Source organism: Gnatocerus cornutus, chromosome 3, assembly GCF_029298725.1.
Source record: "Gnatocerus cornutus isolate USDA-ARS CGAHR chromosome 3, icGnaCorn1.1, whole genome shotgun sequence".
Classification (NCBI taxonomy): domain Eukaryota; kingdom Metazoa; phylum Arthropoda; class Insecta; order Coleoptera; family Tenebrionidae; genus Gnatocerus; species Gnatocerus cornutus.
In genome coordinates, this window is record NC_142235.1 from 11,178,132 (window position 1) to 11,196,504 (window position 18,373).

Genomic DNA, 18,373 nt, shown 5'->3' on the forward strand with positions numbered 1-18,373 from the left:
ATTTGTTAAATTGACCGGAGAAGTTCGTGATGGCTTTCTTATAGATTTTAGATTTTTATTTAGTGCAATAGTGCGTGTTTCGTTTCATGTCATCTATATCATTTGCATCCATTTAGTTCTCAAACAAGATATTAGCGCTTTCAAGAAAACCTTTTTCGCAGGCAAGATGAAGTGCAGTTGTCCCTTCTTTATTTTGTGCGGTGACGTTGATTCCTTTTGTTATCAATAATTTTAACATTTCAGTGTTCTCTTTCTCACTTTGCATTAGATAGTGCAAAGATGTGTTGTTCTCATAATCTTCAATAGTTGCATCTATTTTGTTTTCTAGCAGAAATTGAGCATTTTTAAAAGATCCGTTTCCGAGTGCAAGATGGAGTGCAGTTTGACCTTTAAAATTCTGAGCTGCGATGTTGACGCCATAACTTTTTATCATTTTAAAAACCGTTTCATTAAAATTTTCTTTCTTTATCAAATGATGTAGTATTGTATTCCCTTCACTGCACTCTGCTCCGTTTTGCATCAGTATGTCAAGCATGTCATAGCATTCGTGGTAAGCAGCATAATCTAAAGGATTAAATTTGGTACCAGTAGCGAAGTAACGTAATGTTTGATACATATTGTTTATATTAATGTTTTTTAGTTTATCTAACATGATTTCAACTAATTTGAGATTTTCTTTTCTGTCTTTGTTGCAATCATCTTTAGTGTAACCTTCAATAGCCATGTGCAACAGATACATTTCTCTGTTGGTAATTTGCAACTTTTGATATGCCAATTCTGGACTTTGTTGTAACATTTTTATCAATAAATTATTGTAACCCATCTTCAATGCATAAACAGTAAAAACTGTAAATTTAAAGTCATGCTTGTTTCTTTTTATTTCGTCAATTGTCAATGCGTCCATCTCAGTAAGTCTCTCTATCGGATATAAACTACCTCGATAAAGTGAATATTGTAAACAATCAAACTGAAATAAATTGTCTCGTTGATGCACATCTTTTAATTTTGCTGCTAATACATCAACCACATTGATATAAAGACTTGTTTCACGTTTCACCCTTTCTAGTTCAGAAAAGTTAAATTTCAAATGCGATAATAATTGCAAGAAATTACCATATGTGCAAGCTAAATGAAAAGCTAGTCGACCACCTTCATCTTTTTCGTCACAATTTGTGTGGGCCAGTTTTTCAACTTCGCTTAGATTTTGGTAAATAACAGCCAAATGCAGGGGATTATTTTCAGCCATCATAATATCGAAGATCTTTCTCAAATTGTCGAATCTTGGTGTCAAAAACGTGTCTTTTAGAAGCACAAGTTTCTCTCTGTTCTTCTTTAACCAAACACAAGCAAAATATTCGGCAAAGGTTTGATGCTCAAACAATGCAGTACCAGAAGAGTCCACACTTGTTATTATAGCGTTCTTGTCCCCCTGGGCTTCAATCTTTCTCAAAAATCTTTCACTTTGGCTTTGGTCTATCTGGAGTTTTTTAGTATCACCAAAATTCAAACATGACATTAACGCCGGAATTTCGTAACGTTCCAAATCGAGCTCAAAATCCACTCCGAGTTGAGTTTCCACATTTTTGTCTACACCAACTTTTTCGTATTTGATTTCGTCTTTGCTTTCGAAAAACAATTTGTACATTCGCGTCAACACAAACATATTTAGCTTGTTAGCTTCTTCAAACGCATTCTTATTATTCAAAAAGATTTCAGATATGATGTGCAGCTGAAGAGGAATTCCAAGCAAATTTTGACTATTATTGACGTTCACACTTTTGAAGATGACGCCTAAAATCGTTTCAATTTCGCCAATTTCATATCGATTTTGCAGTTTTTTTCGAATGTAGTTTTCTTGTTGTTCTGCGTTTAATTCTTCAATTTCTATGGGTTCAGTTTGTAGTTCTTCATTCAGTTTTTGGCGCAGATTTTCTCGGGATGAAATCCAAACGCTGAAACCTTTCTTCTTCATATATTGAGCGCATTTCAAAACGGACTCGAGATGTTGACTGTCGACTTCATCTAGTCCATCCAAGAATATCTGAACTTTAGTTTGTCTCAATAAAATCTCTCTAATTTGTGTAGAGGTGTGATCCAAATCTTCACTAAACATCAAAATGTCTTTCAAAATGTTGTCCATCTCAGTATTTGTTCGATTCAACTTTACAAAAAGCTGATTGCAGTTAATCAATCTAATATGAAAAGACCACGAATCTGATGGACAATTGTTGCTTAAAACGTGCATCATTCTTGTTTTACCCATTCCAGCAGGTGCGCAAAACACATTTAAATTGTTGGTAATGTTATGAAAAATGTCTATTTCCGCCACCTTCCTTTCAGAGCCCGGAAAATAAACACATCTCGGAATATGAAGTGGTGGAATTTCCTGATGTTTTCGGCCGATAAGACAAGTTTTTTGACACATTTCAAAAAGTTGCTTCGTCTTAACATGTTGAGCCATTTCTTTATCTATATTGACCAGCTGCTGCAGAGAAATTTCGGGTCTTCCTTGGAACGAAACCTTAAAATTTTCTATTATCTGAGAGTGGATTTCTTCAGGTAGAATTTTTTTAGTTAAGTCCTCTAAATTCTCAAAAACGTCCCAATCCTTAAAATCTTCTTTAGTCACATTTCCAAGTAAAATAACATGTTTTCCTTCAAGTTTCTTCTTGAGTAATTTCAATACTGCTTTAATGGTTCTTTCATTAGTCTTGGTCACATTGACAATAAGAGGTATCTTTTTAAGGTACCACAATACTTTTGATGTGGACTCAACACTTTTATCTAATACGATCTGCTCGAAATAGTTTGACAAGTTTTCATTCTCAACGACGTTCCAGATATCTGTAATAAACTCTTCTGCGCAGTTTTCTACAATAGTCATGTCAAATTGCATAACTGTTTTTCTCAGATTTTCTGTGTTTTGGTTGGCATGCCCGTTTGAGACATTTTTGAGGAAAGGAGAGAACGCTAGTTCGGTCAATTTAGCAATGAAGTTTTCTTTGGTTAAAACGTAATTTTGTGACCACCACTTATTTAGGTAGTGACTTAATGAATCAAAAATATCGCATTCCATTACCTTCTTTAATTTTTCTTTCAACTTGAATTCAATTTTTTCGACATTGTCTTGATTTGCAAAAACGTAGAATTTAAGTTTGTCTGTTTTTTGGGATGTTATTTCAAAAACGGTATTCTCTGTCGGTGTATCCTCTTTGGTGTTTAAAAAAATTAAAAAAAAATCTTCATTTTCCGCGTAACGGCATTGAACTTTAATGTCTTTTGTCGGAGGTGTGTCATTTTCCAACTCCACTATGTTGTTGGTGTAAAGAATGAAGATGTCATTTTTATCTTGAATTTGCAAAATGGAATTTAAATATTTCAGAGCCAGAAACTCTTTCTTCGTTTCAAAATGTTCTTTTTTCAAAGTTTGGGCGTGATCTTTGTGCTTCAGTTGGAATAAATATCTATGTTTTGTCCTGTTCTTAAAAAGAACTTTGATTTCGATATCATCAAAATCGCCGCAGTCTTTGTTGTTCGAAGTCATTTCAAAGTCGGTGACATCATCGTTGGTACTTAAAACCAGCGCGTATAAACCGCACATTAATTTTTCGAATTCTTTTCCAAAGTCGACGGTCCCAGTTCGTTTGGTAAACTGAAAATATTAATAAAATCTTAGTTGAACTTGTAAAGGCAGCAATTCGTTAAAGTGCTTTTTTCATTTCAATTTCAATTCTTTAATCATCGCTCTGATGATTCCTATTAAAACGCGCGTCAGCAATTTTTTTGACGAAATTTGGTGTTTGGGTATAATAGTAAATTTTGTTATACGGCAGAAAAGTGGTACTTTTTGTCGAGCAATTAAATTGCAATAGTGAGGCGAAGCGTATGCAATACTGCTTTTTCTCCAAATGTTAAATTCAGTTCCACGACCGACAATGAGTGAACGCAAACTGAACTAAAAATACGGATGGCTACGCATGTAGTTGTCATTGATGACATTTGCTGTAAAAAATACTGGTTTCAAGAAGTTTCAAAGTTAAGATCGCGAAAGCGCCATACAAAATATAAGTCTCAAATAGTAACCGTCACAAAAAGTACATTTTCTGCCTAGGCAGCAAAAGTGTTTCCATGTCAACGAGCGCTTTTCATTACTTATAACAAAATTGCCTACTTTACTGCCTAAAAACGACTAAAAATAGTGACTTTTGTGACGTTTGGAGAAAACATGTATTTTTGATGATGCTTTTTCGAATTATCAAAAATTTATTTTAAAATTCAAATGCGTTTTCGAAATTAATAAATGATCAATTTAAAAGTCGGGGAAACGATTTTCAGAAAAAAAAATCACTTACAGTTTTTGCGATTTCATGCTCAATAGAATCGTCTAATCGCCTGGAAAGGTTCTTTTCATTTTTGTCTTGTTTACTATTTGCCGAAGCTAGGTCGTCCGATCTCTGTTAACAAGAAAGATGAATCAAACATTGATTAAACGTTAATTATTACAATTACGACAAATGTTTGTACGAAAAGTGTGTAATCTAAGCTAATTCTAAACATTGTTTGAATTTTTCTACTTCTTTAAAATGGTATTACTCATTTTCTTCAGAGAGATTCTTCAAAAGTGCACTTCGCTCATTTTAATAATACGTGAGTTTATTTAATAATTAACTAATTTTCAAAAAAAATACAGACAATGATGTTAGATTTGCAGATTTATGAGACTTAGAAGTGCAATATAAACCAGGTAAAGAATTGTATACATATTTCAGATGCTTTAAGCAAGATATCAATGACAAAAGATAAGACAAAAATTTGTGATAACGAATATGAGGGACAGGTTAACTACTTAAAAATAAATTTCCCAATATCAAACGCGACCAAACTAAAAAAATTTATTTAGAAACGAAATAATGAAAAAGTTTCCTGAAGCTATTACGAAAAATGAGCAAATGGCCTCCAGTGGAAAATCCACAATGTCATCCATCACTTGTAAATTATAATTAGTTTCAACCGTAAACAAATCAGTTTTTGTAACTTTAGGTTAATCGCAACACTTTTAAAGAAACCGATGGCAATGAATAAAAGTCTGACACAAACTAATCCAAGTTTGAACAATTTGGCGCTGTAAAACCGACATTTCTCTACAACAATTATTGCCAAGCTGAGGAGAACTCTGATAATAAATATTTACAAGTACGGAAAGTGACCAATTTCGCACGAGTGTGAAAGTAGATGCACGAGGTGCCAGCCGAGTGCAAATATTACACGAGTGCAAGAAAGACACTTTCCGACGAGTTATGTACACTATTTTTCCTACGACTTTCCATCATCAGGAAGAAACCATAAATCTTGACAATAGTTCATTTCTTATCTATTCTAAATATCATTTTTTAGTACTTTATATAAAAGTGACGTATTCCACATAGTTAGATGGTTGATGCTTTCGTACATTAATTTACGAAAGTAAAAGTCACTAGTGTGATATGAATATATCCGCACAGGCCTGTCAAAATGTTCTTGTCAGAAACAACCTAACCAATTCATTTTACCATTATGCATGTTGTTTTACAGTGAATCGTCTAGATATTTGAGACAAAAATTCAAGAATTACATCTGTATTTCAAAACAACTGTCAATTTTGACAGGTCTATGCGGATATATTCATATCACACTAGTGACTTTTACTTTCGGAAATGAATGTACGAAAACTTCAACTTTCGGAGTCATTTAACCGTGTGAAAAACGCCATTTTCATATGGGGTCATAGGAACAGGCATTTTTTGCCACTTGTTTATTAGCGTTTTTATGCTTATCTTTTCGATGACCTGGACTGACAGTGAACTTGGAAACAGGCCTTCAGTGGTATACACAAATTTCTGTAGAAAACTTTGAATATTTTATTTTCTCGGAAACGGCAACGTTTCGGAACGCGAAATTTGGTCATTATGCTAAACTGTGTTGTCTGATATTGGGGTTAAAATCTGGGTGATCAAGTTAATTTTCATCAAGACGCTTATAAATTTTCCTTGGCATGTCATGCTATTCAACGAACTAATAGATGTTAAACTGACAGTTTAAAACCAAAAGTTCTTACCTTTTCCAAAGCCTTTAATTCCAGCAACCCTTGTTTTTTCTCAGTTATCTGCTGCCGCAATTGGCGCATCAGACTTTCGTTGGCAGATTTCTGTAGACAAAAATTAAACGTTCAAAATAATTTTCTAAAAAATGCCAATATTTAACATAAAAATGAAGCATATTAAAGCGACATAACTAATATCCATACTCAAAACATAAAAGTTACTAAGGTTGGCAAAAAGAAAACATTCTATACGTAACAGTTGGCGAGAGTCATAACTAAATGACTGTTGACGTTTCTAATATCAAAGCTTCAATTTTAAAGTCTGAAGTTTGACTAGAATTTTACTTTGTGTGAAAAAAATAAAAGAATTGATAATTTTTACATTGAGAGGTATTGTTTGTATTCTCAGCATTTCCCTTAAGTAACCTAAAATAAAGAAAATAGATCTAACATAATAACAAACTTCAAGGTAGAGTTCCAAAGTGAATGAGTTCTTTAAGGTAAACTAAAATTATTTAATCAAATGAATTCAAAGAAAATTGATTATAATTGTATACCAGAGCTCATTACTATCGGTCCACTCATAAAAAAGTTAAGTTGGCAGCAGCCCTTAGTGATTTTTATCGGCAACAATTGCCAGCAAATACGTTTAACCTTGACGTAACTGTGGCATGCTTAGAAGCTAATCGTCTTTCACAGCATTGCCAAAACTTGTTAAATCTCTATTAAAATCATTCTTTTGCAACATTTTCAATTAGTTATTGATTAATACACTCAAATTTGACAACGTGATAACCTCAAAAATCGCTACATTCAATTTTCCCCTAAGTTTGTCCCTAAGGAATTGAAAGCCAGATTTACACCCAAAAATTTTCGAAAGTTTACACAGGAGAGTGGACTGATAGCAATGAGCTGGACTTTATGAGGTTTCTGGTCCGAATAATCACTTATAACAACTTGTAGTAACGCTTAAGCGTGGCCCAAATCCGCGCATATTTCTAAGAAAAAGAAAAACAAAAAAATAAAGCATTTCAAATATACCGCCACATTCTGTTGCCAACCCTGGCACAACTATGTCTCTAGGCGGCAGCCATACTTTATTATGTTTAAAGCATTAAACCATATTTAGCTAAAATTACAACGTCTCCAATTGGGGCAGATATGTTGGTATGGGAGGAAAGTGATTATTCGGAAGAGAAACCTTATACAATTATAATCGAATTTCATTAAATTTATTTGATTAAATAATTGTAAGGAGGTTTCTCGTCCTCTAATCACTTATAATAACTTGTAGATGTTTAAAGTTGCGTTGCAATTTTTCGCTTAAACAATGATCAAAAAATAAAATTATTTAGAGATGTGTCGAAGAATACATGAATAATATTGAAAGGATTTATTAAAAAATTACTGATGCAACCCTATATTAATTATGCTCCTTCCAAAGGAGGTACCTTGTACAGGTCAATATTGCCAGCATGTATTCACATTTAATCTATTTTCTCCTGAAATTAATGAAAACCACACATCGACATAATGTCAAATTATTTACTTACTTACCTCTTGGGAAACCAAAAAATTAATGTTTGTTCATTTATGTGTTGACACACATATAAAATCAAAACACAACTTAAAATTAAATTTGAGAACACAATCACTGTTTAAAGACAGTCCCTTTAAATCACTCCGACACTGGAAGCGCGCACACCTTAAATATTCCTGGGGTCTTCACAGTGACCACTCGAACTAGGCCGTCCGCTCCGGGATGTATTTGGTGAATTCTGCCGAGAGGCCAGCTGAGCGGCGAGATATTATCTTCCACTAACAAAACCATGGTGCCTTCCTTCAATGACTCGTTGTTTTTCTCCCATTTCCCGCGGGTCTGCAATTGACATAGGAACTCCTTTTTCCATCGAACCCAGAAATGCTGTCGCATTCGCTCAATCAGTTGCCATCTGGATAGCCTGTTTATTTGGATGGCGCTCAGGTCGTGTTCAGGTGGTGCCGTCAACGGTTCCCCGATGAGAAAGTGTGCGGGAGTTAGGGCAGATAAGTCGTTGGGATCGTTGGATAACGGAATAAGGGGTCGAGAGTTGAGACAGGCTTCTATACGAGTTAATAAGGTATACATTTCTTCATAAGTTAATCGGGTCTCGCCAATGACCCTCTTTAAATGCGTCTTTACTGACTTAACGCCTGCTTCCATTAACCCTGCAAAATTTGGGCTTCGTGGTGGCGAAAATATCCAACTGATACCATCGTTGGAACAAGGGGCAACTACTTTGTCCGTAAACTCTTTGCCTTTAAAAAATTGAGTTAACTCTTTCAACTCCTTATTGGCACCAATGAAATTTTTTGCATTGTCTGATCTAAGCAATTTTACGTAACCGCGCAGCGATATCATCCGTTTTATTGCATTGAGGAATGATTCGGTCGTCAAGTCATTTACAAGTTCTGTGTGTAATGCCTTTGAACTTAAGCATACAAATACGCAATATAAGCCTTGGTAAAGCTTTTTGATCGTTTATTTCCTTCCTTTATATAAACTGGACCTGCGTAATCAACTCCCGTCTGTAGAAAAGGTCGAGCAGGTTCTAATCTATCTGCTGGAAAATCGCCCATTTTTTGCTGACAAATAATTGGCCTTGCCTTAAAACATGGAACACATTTATACAAAACTTGCCGAACTTTACTCCGACCTGCTAATGGCCAATAAAATTGACGAATTGCCGCTAAGGTACCTTGCGTACCTGCATGTAAGTGCTTGATATGAAAGTATTTTATAATCAATTCGGTCACGTGGTGATTTTTGGGAATCACGATCGGGTGTTTTTGATCACGGGGACAGTTGGCGTGTCGCAATCTGCCTCCAGCTCGTATCACGTCATGTTTGTCGAGAAAAGGACTAAGGTTAATTAATCGGCTTGATTTTGGAACCGCTTGCCCGGATTTTTAATTATGAATATCCTGCGCAAAACTTTCTTGTTGAGTTAATATTATTATAGTAATTCTGGCACAATTTAATTCGTCACAAGTTAAAGTACCACTCTCTCTTTGTTTTGAGGTTTTGCAGTTGTGAATAAATCTCCGAATGTACGCGGTGACTCTAATTAATTTGGAAAAACAGCTCACTCTTTGGAATAGTTGTAACCAGTGAAATAACCTTTTATTTCTTTATTTCGGGTAAATTCTGCATATCAACATCAAGATCAAGAATTGACATTGGTGAATTTGAAGTTTCTGGGCATTTTAGCCACTCTGGCCCATGCCACCATAATGAGTTGTTAAATAGATTTGCTGGTGATGTTCCTCGCGACAATATGTCGGCTGGGTTGTCTGCACTTGAGACATGATACCAATTTTTGATGTCCGTATTCGATTGAATTTCAGATACCCGATTCGCGACAAATGTCTGCCACATTGACGCTGGTTTAGCTATCCATGCTAGTAAAATTTGAGAGTCAGTGTAATAATATTGCGCATCAATTTTTATGTCAAGAGCCCGAATTACATGTGTTACTACCTGCGTTAGGAATTGGGCTGCCAAAAGTTCCAATCGTGGAGTTGATAATGTTTTTATCGTCGCAACGCGAGATTTTGCTGTGAGTAAATTAATACTGACATATCCGATGCTTTTTAGAAAGACTGCACAACCGTACGCGGATTCGGATGCGTCTGAAAAAGCAATTAATTCCGTGGTGATTGCGTTTTTGATGATAACAAGTCGTGGTATTTTATACTTATCAAGTGTGTTTATTTCTTGAATCAATGCCTGCCAGGTTGCTGCAATGTTAGCTGGTACTTCGTCGTCCCAATCTAACTTATGTAACCATAAATTTTGAATAATAATTTTTGTCTTAATTATTATTGGGCTTATCAATCCTAGTGGATCGAATATGATACAGATTGTTGACAAAATGTTTCTCTTCGTTAATTTATTGGATACCACAACAGAATTTCCTTTAAATTTTAAGCTGTCGTCCGGACAGTTCCAGTACAAACCCAATGTTTTTGTTTCACCTTGTTTATCTAAATTGATAATCGCGTTGTCGTTCGAAAATTCTGATGGTATTAAGCTTATGTGATTCGCGGACCACTTAGATAGTTGAAATTTCCCGGAATTTAGTATCATTTTGATTTCGGCTTGTTGTTTCAAAAGCTCCGGTAAGGAATCGCTACCTGTGAGCAGATCATCCATATAGAAATCGCGAAGGATGATTTTAGACGCTTCTGGGTATTGTTCCTTATTTTGGTGTGCGAGTTCTTGCAAACACCGTACCGCCAAAAATGGTGCGCAGGCTGAGCCGTACGCGACACGTGACAATTGACCTATTGAATAGGTCTGCAGTTCTACGGTACTATCATTCCGCCAAAATATCCTGTGCAAATTCAGATCTCGTTCATTAATTTTGATTTGTCGGTACATTTTAACGATGTCTGTACTAAAAATGTATTGGTGAAGTCTGAATCTTAACAGAATAGATCTTGTTGTGGCTAGGACCAATTAATAAGTTGTCATTAAGACTTTTTCCGTTAGTAGTTTTCATCGATGCATCGAATACAACCCGTAATTTAGTCGTGAGACTTGACTCCTTAACAACTGGGTTGATGTGACAAATAATAAATGTTATCGTTATGAATTTGAGAATCAGGAATAAGTTGCATGTGATTTAGACTGAGGTATTCGTTCATAAATTCGGAATATTTAATCTTTAGTGAGGGCTGTTTGTTTAATCGTCTTTCTAAGTTAATGAACCGTCGTTTAGCGAAGTTTTCGGAATCTCCTAATTCCAGCGTATTATTTTTAAAAGGTAACGAGAGTACAAAACGACCCTCAACGTCGCGGGAACACGTGTTTCGAAAATGCGTTTCGGCGGCAATTTCCTCTTTAGTGTTTGCCTGATCTAGAGGAGATTTATGATTTTGACCCTCGAGTACCCAAAACTTCTCTATCGTTTTATTGAGATTTTCCGCTTCGGTCCCACAGATGCTATGGTTACAGCTCAATTTCTTGGGAACTTTGTTTAAATTGGTGACGCCGCCGACAATCCACCCCAGCTGGGTGTTTTGTACGTACAGACGAGTAGGTTCAAGTTTTATTTTACCATGCAATAAAAGTTCCAAGAATAATTCGGTTCCCTGCAAAATATCGATATTTCTCGAGATATTAAAGTCTTCGTCAGCCAAATTCAAATTATCAGGAATCTTTAGATCATTGGTCGAAAATGACACTGACGGCAATAGATCAGTAATCTTATCTAATATTGAACATTTGATTTTTGCGTTATACTTCGTGAAACGTGATTTTAAATGTTAATTTACGATCTCGGTCGTGAAGCCCTCCTGGTTGCCAATACCTTTAATGACATGGCTCGCCTTTTCTGATTTTAACCCTAACTTACTGCACAACTTTCGAGAAATAAAATTCGATTGCGAGCCACTATCAAGTAGTGCACGACATTTCAAAAATTGTCCACTTATATTTTGTACTAAAATCATTGCAGTTGACAGTAAGATTTCTAAATGATTAAGACGGTTTAGAGAGGAATGATGATTAGAACTTGTGCTAGGCTGATTTATTTGAGAATTTTCTGTAACTGGATGTAATAAGGTATGGTGTTTTTGATTGCACATGCGACACACACCCTTTGACAAGCATTGCTCGGTAGTGTGGTTGTTTTGCAAACAGTTCAGCGACGCCTAGTCTTAAAAATTCGTTACATTGATTGATATAGTGGTTTAGTTTTTTGCAAAACAAGCATGTCAATCTTTTTCCCGTGGCAAGATGCACAAATGACGGGGTTTTAGTTTTGATGTTATATTTATTTGTATTTTGCATTGGCTGGGTTTTGTTATAATTGATTATTTCAACAAATTGGCAACGCGTATTCAAAAATTCAAGCAATTCTTCCGTAGATGGAAGTTCGTTTGTGAGTTTAGCATGCCATTCTTTGCCGCTGTGATAATCCAACTTATCGGTAATAATGGGAACTAAAATGGCATCCCACTGTTCGATGGGGATTTTTAGTACCTTTAAAGCTTCTAAATTTACTTTGACGTTATCAATCAGTTGTCGTAGATTCGAATTGTTAATTTTGTTCAATTGAGGTAATTGCAATAATTTTCTAACATGGCTATGTACAATAAGACGCGTATTTTCATATCGATCCTTCAATAAGGTCCACGCGGCTTCGTAATTTGCGTTAGCGACTGTTAACCCTTCAATCGCTCGTAAGGCATCTCCCGAGACCGATGATTTTAAATAATGCATCTTTTCCAATAACGTTAAATCGTTGTTGACGTGTATTAACTTTAAATATGAATCCCGAAATGCCCCATTTTTCGCATGACCCGTCAAAATTTGGTATCGAAATAGTCGGCAGATTGATTTTACATTTTGAACTGGTTGGGTTTTCGTTACTACTAGTAGTAGATTTACCCTTATTTAACTTTTGCACTTTGGACTCTATGCTAGCTATTACTTCAAAGTACAGATTTTCAAAGACTATTTGTTCTGCTTTAGTTTCTCCCTTACTGGCGTTGAGCGCGAAGATTTTGGCATGACATTTATTAAACTCTGTAAATGAGTCGCGAACCGTCTGTAACCTGCATTGCAATAAATTTGTGTCTTGTTTATCTTTAAATCCTTTAACAAAATCACGAATTCTACCTAGAGTTTCGATTATTTTAGTTGCCTTGTACGAATAAATTTTTGCCTCTTCGCTTTTCGCCTCCTCGGACATGTTTGATATCAGTTGGATATTATAGCGTATAATTTTCATGCATTATGTACTAGTTCTCGTCAGAAATGTATATTTTATTAACTCGAATATTTTTGAATTATAAGGATAAAAGGATGCACTAACCTTCTCTAGGGTAAGGTGGCACGCTGATGAGGATTTCGATGGAGCTCCAGATGGGCGCTGCTGAGAATCTCGTCTTTCGGTTCCTACGTCGATGTTCGCCTTGGAATCGATTATTTCGAATTTTTCGTGTTTAATGGTAGCTTGAATTTCACTACACTTCACTGTAATTGAGCCTTAGCACCGCTTTACAAGTATCCGGCTCGAAGGACCATATGTTAGCGCTTATGGTGGCTAACGTTTGTATATGAAGGTGCGGATCTTGGGGTGCAAATTAAGGCCTTGAGATTTGCTAAGAGACTCAATTTACAAAAACTATTTACAACTAAAGTAACCTACGGGTACTGGGGTAGTTTTCCCCCACTCTGCGCCGACTACAATTTAGTCGTTGGTGCGCTGGGACGCAACAACTTGATTTTTATGTTTTAAGAATGGACTATAACAAACTTTTAGCGTACCAACTTGAAATTCCCCATTTCAATTAGAATGAAATTGCACATTTACCTGATTGCCTGATGATTTGTCGGTCGATTTCATAGCATGCAACTGTTGTTTTAGTTCTTGCATTTCTTTCTTTAATTGAATCTCCTGGAAAGAAACCAGTGCTTACTTTTGTTAATACGATAAAATAAATAGAAATAAATAAAAAATCTATTAATTATGATTATTGGGAAACTCACTTTTGAAGTCGGAGATTTCTTTTTCCGTTTGAGCTGGAGTTTTGGATTCTCTGTAGTCATTTTGGAAGATGTGAGTGGCTCATTCTTATTCTCTTTCCTTTCATGTTTGAATGGCCGGGGAGTCGTTGGTTGTGCAGTTCTATTTTCATCCTATTATACATATTATTATTAAAGTGATACTGAGAGAATAACTAACTATAAAATAAAAACAATGAAAACTTACTTTTGTTTGACCTTCTAATTGATTTATTTGTTCTTGCGGCTGTATAATTTCTTCTTTGTCGACTTCCATATTAGTCAACTTGCGATTCCTACAACATTGTTTGATTTAGTGTAGCAACATTACTGAAAACAATGTTATCTAAATTAATCAGTTAAGCAGGTTTTTGATAGCAACACTTGAGTTCATAAACTATTTTAACGGACTGCATTCTTTACACAGTTTCGTAAAACAAAGATTATGACACAAAGCAAATTAAACATTAAAAATAGTTTTATAAAAAAATTAGTACTTTTATTATAGAGAACAGTTTTGTCGAAATATTACAAAAATCAGAAATAACCTTGAAATGACTACCTAAACTTTTAATCGCGTATACTTTGGTGACGTACAGTAAAAATTAAGACAGTTGTGAATTCAGCGTTAAATGAGCATTAATAATTAAAGTTTGTTTCACAAATAAACAAGACAGATTAAAAACTGTTCAAGAGATCATTTTGAGAAAATTTTTAATAAACTTTTTTGAGACAAAAATCAAAATTTTTTATCGTTTAGGTTGGAAATTTTTTTTACAAAAAATTTACGATCAATTTTTTCTCTAAACCGGATTCTAAAGTAAAAAAACCACAAAAAAAACAATAGTGAAAACCACATTTTTTACTCTATCTTACAAGAGAAAGGCCTGACATTGAAAACTTAAAATCGTGTGATATTTTTTTATGCAATCTGCTTTGAATTTTATTAGACACGTGTCGCGGCTTTTTTGTGGCAGGGCTTCTATTTTTGAAAGAAAAATTTTGAAAATTGAAAGTTTTACACTGTACAGGTTAATACGATTTGTGCTGTTTGCAATTTTTCAATTGTCAACCCACTGCGCCAGCGGCCCGATAGAAATCGTTCTGCTTTTCGATCCCAGTTTTTTGTTGTTTCTTACATTTTAAGTTTTCGCGAGTCGAAGTAGATATGTATGAATGCATTACGTAAGTAGTTAATTAAGATGCAAGTTTATAAAATCATTTTTTATAACATTTGAATTTGCAAATGTTTTAAAAACCAAAAACGCCATTCTGAGACTTTTTAAATGTGACTTTACGACATTTTATCTACGATTATTCTCAATTTCCAATTTAAAAAAAAGATGAGAAATCATATCAAATCAAATGTTTAAAATTTGTGCTATAAGCATAGTATTATTTGCATGATCATTGATCATAGATAATAGCTATTGGTGCGAAATGGTAGTTTGGACAACCCGTCTATTTTTCTATTTTTCTACAAAATTTAAAGATATTCAAGTGACAGTACGGACAGTTATTTTAAATTTAACACCTCACTGGACAGAATTTCCGCACTGTTTTGAGTTTCTACGCAGATTCAACGGCTATAATTTGAAAAATCTGCATGAATATAAGTAAAAATTAATAAAAGTCGAAATATTATTTATAAATGGGGATACAAAACGATTGTTTACTTACAATTTAAATTCCTGTAAAAGTGACATACTTTTTCGCACTCTTTTGATCACTTTACGCACTTTGTTCCAAAAGAATGTCATTTCGAAATTAAAATGACAATGAAAATGTCAACGTTATATGTATAGCAAAATAACACTTATAACTCACCCTTGTAGTATTTAACTTGCCACCACGCCAATTACGTTATAAAATCTTTTTTCGGATTTGTTATCATTGTTTTTAGGTGAAGATTTTTTCACAAAAAATCAAAAGGAAAAGATAAAACCGGTAAAAAAAACCGTATCTTTCCCTCTATCTTAGTTTCGGAAATATTGATACTAAACATTTCGACATTAAAAAGTCTATCCGAAATTTTGACCGGGCACGAATTATTTGTCGTCGTACATAGATTTTTAGCACGAATTTGGAATCTGCGAGAAATTCTGCGTAAAATGAGTACCAATAACTGTAATTTGCTCGGAACATAAGCAAGATATTAAGCAAATTAAGTTTTCAAAGGGTTTTCTGCTAGTAATTTTTTTTAACAAATTTTATCAGTGTAAAAGTAACATTTAATACCCATGAGTTCTACATTAATTAAAAAAGCTGCTAAAAATCTATTAACTGTCTAAAACAATTCTAAACCAAAATTTTGAAACCATAATTGTCTTACTCAAAAAATAATCGAGATAAGACAAAAAAACTGTAGCCAATCCCGAAGCTGAACAGAATTTAAAAACTGGTAACTATGGACACACACTATCATCGATTGGTTAGTTAAACATTAGACTCTCGTTGCTTAGGAAATTGGGATGGCCTTTTACTCCACTTCTCGAATAAGCTTTCGGGATTGTTTGTTAACTTTTTATCAGTTCTTGAATACAATTAAACTTAGTCAATTTTTGTTTTGAAATTTAACATCTGTATTGCTGTCGGCACCCTCCCTTGCTCTCTGGAGCGCGAGTTCTGGGACATCCTGTATTTTGTTACAACATTTTGAACGATTTGTCTCACAAACCGTACTTGCGTCGTAAACCTTCATTAAATTTATCTGTTTCATAGTAAAAATGAAAACAAGAAACATTAGCATAACCCTTGTCTTATCTAAATCCTTAGAGATAAACAAAGAAAAAGATGACAATAGAGATAATAAAACTAATTTAACGATTACATAAAAATTCACATGATATTTATCAAAGTCAGAACGAAATGGTAAGTAGAAATTGTCTCCTCAAGAAATTTGTCAATCTTTGAACTACGTCTACAGCATTGTTTCTTCAGGAAAACAAAATCTTCTCTGCCATTCGATTCGGATAACTAACAGACGTCTTCGCTTGTCTCCGCAATGGTATCGACCCAAACACGTACATCAGAAGAAATCTCGACTATAAAGAAATTTCAATGACACTCCTAGGGTGGACGACAGAGTACAATCACCCGCAAATCGTCACGACGTTGCTTCAACACAAAGCTGACGTACACCAGAAGTACTGTACGATGACCCCATTAGAACACGCCACTAGTAAAATGATGAAAGAGTATCAACTTAGAGACGAAGGGTATGTCTCTGGGAGCTACTACCATGAAGACCGCTCCAGAGATGAAGATAAAAATCTCGAAATAATAAAAACACTAGTCGATAGAGGTGCTGAAGTGAACGACGAAAGAGTTGCATCAAGCCTCATTGAAGCCAAGAATGTCTGGAGTTCTGGACTTTCTTCTAGAGAACGGAATGAATATTAATAAGACGTACGACGAAAAGACTGCTCTTTTATCTTCGCTGTGGAAAAACGCGACTTTAAAATGGTGAAGTGGCTGCTAGCCCACGAGGCGAAGTTTTCCATTCCGAGTGCTCTATGCAGTGCCATCGAAGTTGGGAGCTTCAAAATTTTGCAACTCTTCTTGAAGAGCACAGTTGACGTTAACTTTGAGTTCAAGAATGGGAGTTTGAACGTCAAGGAACTAATCAAGCATGGAGCTCACACTAACTTCTCTTTGGTACAAAGTGTGACCATGGGAGATCTGGATATCGTTGGTTGTCTTCTAGACAACGGAGCTGATCCTAACCGAGAAGACGATGATGGTAACCTTCCGGTAACAACTTATCGTGTAGCCCTCAGGGGTCTTTTTTGGAAGAATTGCAGCTAAACTGGTGCAAAAGTGATAATACAATCTTAGATTATAAATTGCTACCTTGTATCAATAGTTCACTTCATGGATAACAAAGGATTTCGTTCTTTGAACAAGTCAGAATGTAAAGTCTTCATTGTGAACAAAGTGTCGATTGCGTTCTTCGCAGCTTCGTTGCTGTAGTAGCAACTTTGAAGAAAGATGATTGCTTGGAGCTCTAAAAGTGTTGAAAGAAATTAGATTTTCTTGGATTGAGGTGACTCTTACCGTTGATTTCCGGTAAATGTGGTTGTTTTTTTGCCCAAATTAAGAGAGCCTCCACGTCTTCTTTTCGTAAGCTTTTGTCTTTGTTGTATTCATAAAAACACGCCATTTTCAGGAAGGAAGAGACTGTTGGTAAGTTTAGGTGTAACGAGACGGCAGAGTACGAGATAAACTAAGATAAGATTGCAAGCTTAAGACGGTCTAAGTGCATTTTTTTAATCAATTGTAATACAATGTTTAAATTTTAGAAAAATTTAAGTACTTACATACTTCCGTTAAAATCAGTGGATAGAAAAACGAAGCACAGATAATTGGATTGTACTTTTAAAAGAAATTTAAATTTTAGATCTTCCGTTATGTTCCATCACACAAAAATTTTTTTTTTTTTGTTGTTTTCTATTGTTTGTTGGAACGCTTTATGAATTACGTTCCAATGATATAATAGAAAATTTTATTTCGACTTTTGCGCTGTTCGTTCTGACCAGAAAGCCATCTAAGCCCTTCCAATCGACCAGTACAAGTTTGCACAGAAAGACGCGACGTCAACTGCAAGATTCAGTATGATTCAATTTATTCTTACTGGCTTTTACAGTGGCACACCAATATTTCAAAATTGTAAAATTTTTTACTCTGAGTTTGAAAAACTTGTTCGCGATACGCAATCTTTTACATGACCTGCTCTTCTG

At 34.9% G+C, this 18,373-nt stretch overlaps 1 protein-coding gene across 1 annotated transcript; it reads right to left on the bottom strand.

The window, feature by feature from the left end:
- Positions 1–112: 112 nt before the first annotated feature.
- On the bottom strand, positions 113–17,553 carry LOC148176874 (uncharacterized). The gene is made up of 7 exons (XM_088032929.1): positions 17,487–17,553; positions 13,843–13,930; positions 13,620–13,769; positions 13,444–13,527; positions 6,095–6,184; positions 4,353–4,454; positions 113–3,652 (listed from the first exon to the last, which is right to left on the bottom strand). The coding sequence occupies exons 2-7, from the start codon at positions 13,909–13,911 to the stop codon at positions 113–115; spliced, it is 4,035 nt and encodes a 1,344-aa protein (XP_087889055.1). The 5' UTR covers positions 13,912–13,930; positions 17,487–17,553.
- Between the last annotated feature and the right edge of the window lie 820 nt (positions 17,554–18,373).

Excerpts from the sequence above, each read along its gene's own strand:
- LOC148176874 (XM_088032929.1), bottom strand. The coding sequence starts at position 13,911 with ATGGAAGTCGACAAAGAAGAAATTATACAGCCGCAAGAACAAATAAAT. Across the intron at positions 13,528-13,619 it reads AGAAATCTCCGACTTCAAAA|GAGATTCAATTAAAGAAAGA; the intron begins GTGAGTTTCCCA and ends GTTTCTTTCCAG. Across the intron at positions 6,185-13,443 it reads ACAAATCATCAGGCAATCAG|AAATCTGCCAACGAAAGTCT; the intron begins GTAAATGTGCAA and ends TTTTGTCTACAG.